The 3,729-nt window shown below is 38.3% G+C and overlaps 1 protein-coding gene across 1 annotated transcript; it reads left to right on the forward strand.

Annotated features, from left to right (window-relative positions):
* The first annotated feature begins 685 nt into the window (after positions 1–685).
* On the forward strand, positions 686–2,446 carry LOC127093540 (protein ASPARTIC PROTEASE IN GUARD CELL 2). The gene has a single exon (XM_051032486.1). It carries the CDS (start codon positions 858–860, stop codon positions 2,313–2,315), a length of 1,458 nt encoding a protein of 485 aa, XP_050888443.1. The 5' UTR covers positions 686–857; the 3' UTR covers positions 2,316–2,446.
* The last annotated feature ends 1,283 nt before the right edge of the window (positions 2,447–3,729 follow it).

Here is a 3,729-nt window from a genome sequence, read left to right on the forward strand (position 1 = left end):
TGAATGTGTATATTCCACTTTACACATAGTTTCTTCTTTTCTGATCTAATAGGAAATTCCTTGAAACTTTAATACCGTATGTAATCAAATACAATGAAATACCAAATGCCATATACTCCTTGATTACATTCTCCCCCCACAAAACACTGCCTCTAATCCTCCTAAATCAAATTGGCATGACCATAAAAGTCACAAAAAGACACAAACGGGTCCCTCCATTTATAGCAACTCCAATTGTCTTAAACTGTAAAACAAAAACCATGTCTCAAATTGGTTTTAGCCTCTCTAACACCATCAATTATAAATTAAAAAAATTATTAAAAAAAACAATTAGTTTGACATAGGTCAATATCCGATACAAACCAGACATCAACACATATATTTTGTCAATGTTAATATCATATCTGATATTCGTCTAACGTTCCTTTGATGTTCGTAACCACTTGTATACTCTATATCTATGAAAGTAGATTAAAGACTAAACAAACACAAGACAATTAATCAAAAGTTAAGGATCATGATATTATTTACCTCATCAAATCTCTTAAACAAAATGTATACACCACACCAACTACTTTTCCATCTTGCTGTAAATCACCACCCTAGACATGCATGGTTGGTCCTTTCCACTCACTCTCTCATACTTAGACAAAAACCACTCCCAATACTAAACTACAAAAACAAATACTCCCCCACATTCAATTATTTCCACACTATCAACTTTTTTCTTCCTACAGTCCCAAAATCCAACCAAATAAAATCCCTCCACCACACACACATTTCCAACATAAATCCTTATACTTCCCAAACATAAACACCAACAACCTTGTCTCTCATACATAAACAAATAAAACATCATGGTTTTGGTTTTGGTTTTGCTTCTTCTACCATTGCTCTTTCTAACCACCTCAACTTCATCACCTTCACATAACCTTTTATACCCTAATTTCCAACACCTCAACGTGAAACAAACCATTGCAGAAACAAAGATAAACCTGAAGTTGAAGCCTTTTCATACAACAAAACAACATCAAGAAAACAAAAAACCCAAAACTGAAACCGAGAGTGAGAAATCAGAATCAGGAAAACTGAAATTGAAGCTACTTCACAGAGATAAAATCCCTACCTTTAACATTTCCCGTGATCATCGCAGCCGTTTCAATGCACGAATGAAGAGAGATTCCAAAAGGGTCGCCGCCGTTGTGCGCCGTATCGCCGGAGCTTCCGGGTACGAAGCAGAGGAATTCGGGTCGGATGTGGTTTCGGGTATGGAGCAAGGAAGTGGAGAGTATTTCGTTAGAATAGGAGTTGGAAGCCCGCCAAAAAATCAGTATGTGGTTATTGATTCGGGTAGTGACATTATTTGGGTCCAGTGTCAACCTTGTACTCAATGTTATCGACAATCCGACCCGGTTTTTAACCCGGGAGATTCATCTTCTTATTCGGGTGTGTCTTGTGGCTCCACCGTGTGCAGCCGTGTGGAGAATGCAGGGTGCCACGAAGGGAGGTGCAAATATGAAGTTTCTTATGGGGACGGGTCCTATACTAAAGGGACACTTGCTCTTGAAACTGTTACATTGGGAGGAACTGTGATCCAAAACGTGGCTATCGGGTGCGGGCATAGAAACCAGGGGATGTTTGTAGGAGCAGCTGGGTTGTTGGGCCTTGGAAGTGGGCCCATGTCTTTTGTGGGCCAATTGGGCGGACAAACCGGTAGTATGTTTAGTTATTGTTTAGTTAGTCGGGGCACTGAATCGTCCGGAACACTAGAATTCGGACGTGAATCGGTGCCCGTGGGCGCTTCATGGGTTTCTTTGATCCATAACCCACGGGCGCCAAGTTTTTATTATATCGGGCTTTCAGGTCTAGGAGTTGGGGGCCTAAGAGTGCCTATATCGGAAGATGTTTTTCGGTTAAACGAATTGGGTGAGGGAGGGGTGGTCATGGACACTGGCACGGCCGTGACGAGGTTGCCTGTGGCGGCTTACGACGCATTTCGAGATGCTTTTATTGCTCAAACAACGAACCTACCCCGGACACCATCCGGAGTATCCATTTTTGACACATGTTATGATTTAAACGGGTTTATGACGGTTCGGGTTCCAACCATATCATTTTATTTTTTGGGTGGGCCTATACTGACCCTTCCAGCAAGAAACTTCTTAATTCCAGTGGATGATGTTGGAACTTTCTGCTTTGCATTTGCTTCTTCCTCCTCTGGACTTTCCATCATAGGAAACATCCAACAAGAAGGGATTGAAATTTCAGTAGATGGAGCTAATGGATATGTAGGATTTGGACCCAATGTATGTTAAGTGTTTTTTAAGAAAATAGCAAGTGTGATGTAACAATCTAAATTTTGTTAGTGTTAGTAATGTAACATAAGAATGGTACTAGATAAATGGAATAATTAAGCCACATTTGTGGTCATCAAATGTTATATTCATATTATATAGTCTAATCTCACTTTTGATTAGCCACTAAAAGTTAATGTAAAAGTAAAGCATGTGAAACTAGTAGTCTTATTGAGTTTTTGTGCAAAAGTTGTGCACTAAGTTTATACACTTAAGCAAAATGAAAATATTTGTACTATAATAAGGGTCAAACATTCCTAATATGACCTTAAACATGGTCAAAGGAATCATATAAAAGGTTATAAGCTCTGTTGGGCAAAAGAGTAATCTTTATATGTTGTAAAGAGTGATGAGGAGATTCAAGATGACCCTTTTACTCAATTTGAAGAGTAGGAAAGAAATGATTTGGTTGGTCTCTTTCTACTAATGACTGGACATAGCTCTGAGAGCCTTTTCTTTTTTCTTTGTTACTTTTTCCTTTCTTTCACTTAAACAGATTCCACTCTCTTCTATCTTCTCTTTCTACCCTTGTGTGAAAGCTGCTACAGCAATTGAATCATGAGGGAAAGGGAGCCACCACCACTATTATAGATATCTGAGACCATTGTTTGGGGCTCTATGACCTACTTTTGTTGGTTGGGACCTCAAGATGGAGTGCAACCATTTGCTTTTTCTCTTTTTGAGAGATGTGAGATTAAGAAAAATCACTGTTGTCTTTTTCTTTTCTTCATGTGGTGCTTATTGTCAGGAAACACAAAATACTTACATGTTCCATATGTATAAATTATAATGTGGTGATGTGAAGATAATTGAGTATATGTGAAAATTTTCTTAATCCACACTCATATATGCTCAAATCTATCAAAATACATTATCAAAAGTGTGGTAAAGTATACTAATGAAAGTGTGTTTCAGGTAAAATGTCACATTTTTAGAGGGATTGATCAATCATCATCTATATGAGGTAATTTGGGAAGTGAAAATGATACTTTGTTTTTTATGACCATGGCTTTGTAAGCACTTTATATAGCTCCACCAAAAGGCAAGATTGTTGGTGAAAAATGGTGATTAATCAAAGCACACATGATTCTTAAAGTGCACATATATGAAAGAAGGTTAAAGTCGAATCTCAACTCGCGATTGAAAATACTCAAAATTACTCTTAAACATTGTAAATTTAAGGGATAATTTCGGTTTTTTCGAGAGAAAAAGGATAGCAGGCAAGAAACCGCTATGGACCAGGAACCGCTATCCCGCTATTTACCCTGTGGCGGCCACTGCACCGCTGGTGACTACACTGGTGGAGTCAAACTCAATTTTATGCATGTTTAAATTAGAGTGGGCATAGCAAAATCACAATAAACCTAGCTCCACA

This window comes from Lathyrus oleraceus, chromosome 6, assembly GCF_024323335.1.
Source record: "Lathyrus oleraceus cultivar Zhongwan6 chromosome 6, CAAS_Psat_ZW6_1.0, whole genome shotgun sequence".
NCBI classification, from domain to species: domain Eukaryota; kingdom Viridiplantae; phylum Streptophyta; class Magnoliopsida; order Fabales; family Fabaceae; genus Lathyrus; species Lathyrus oleraceus.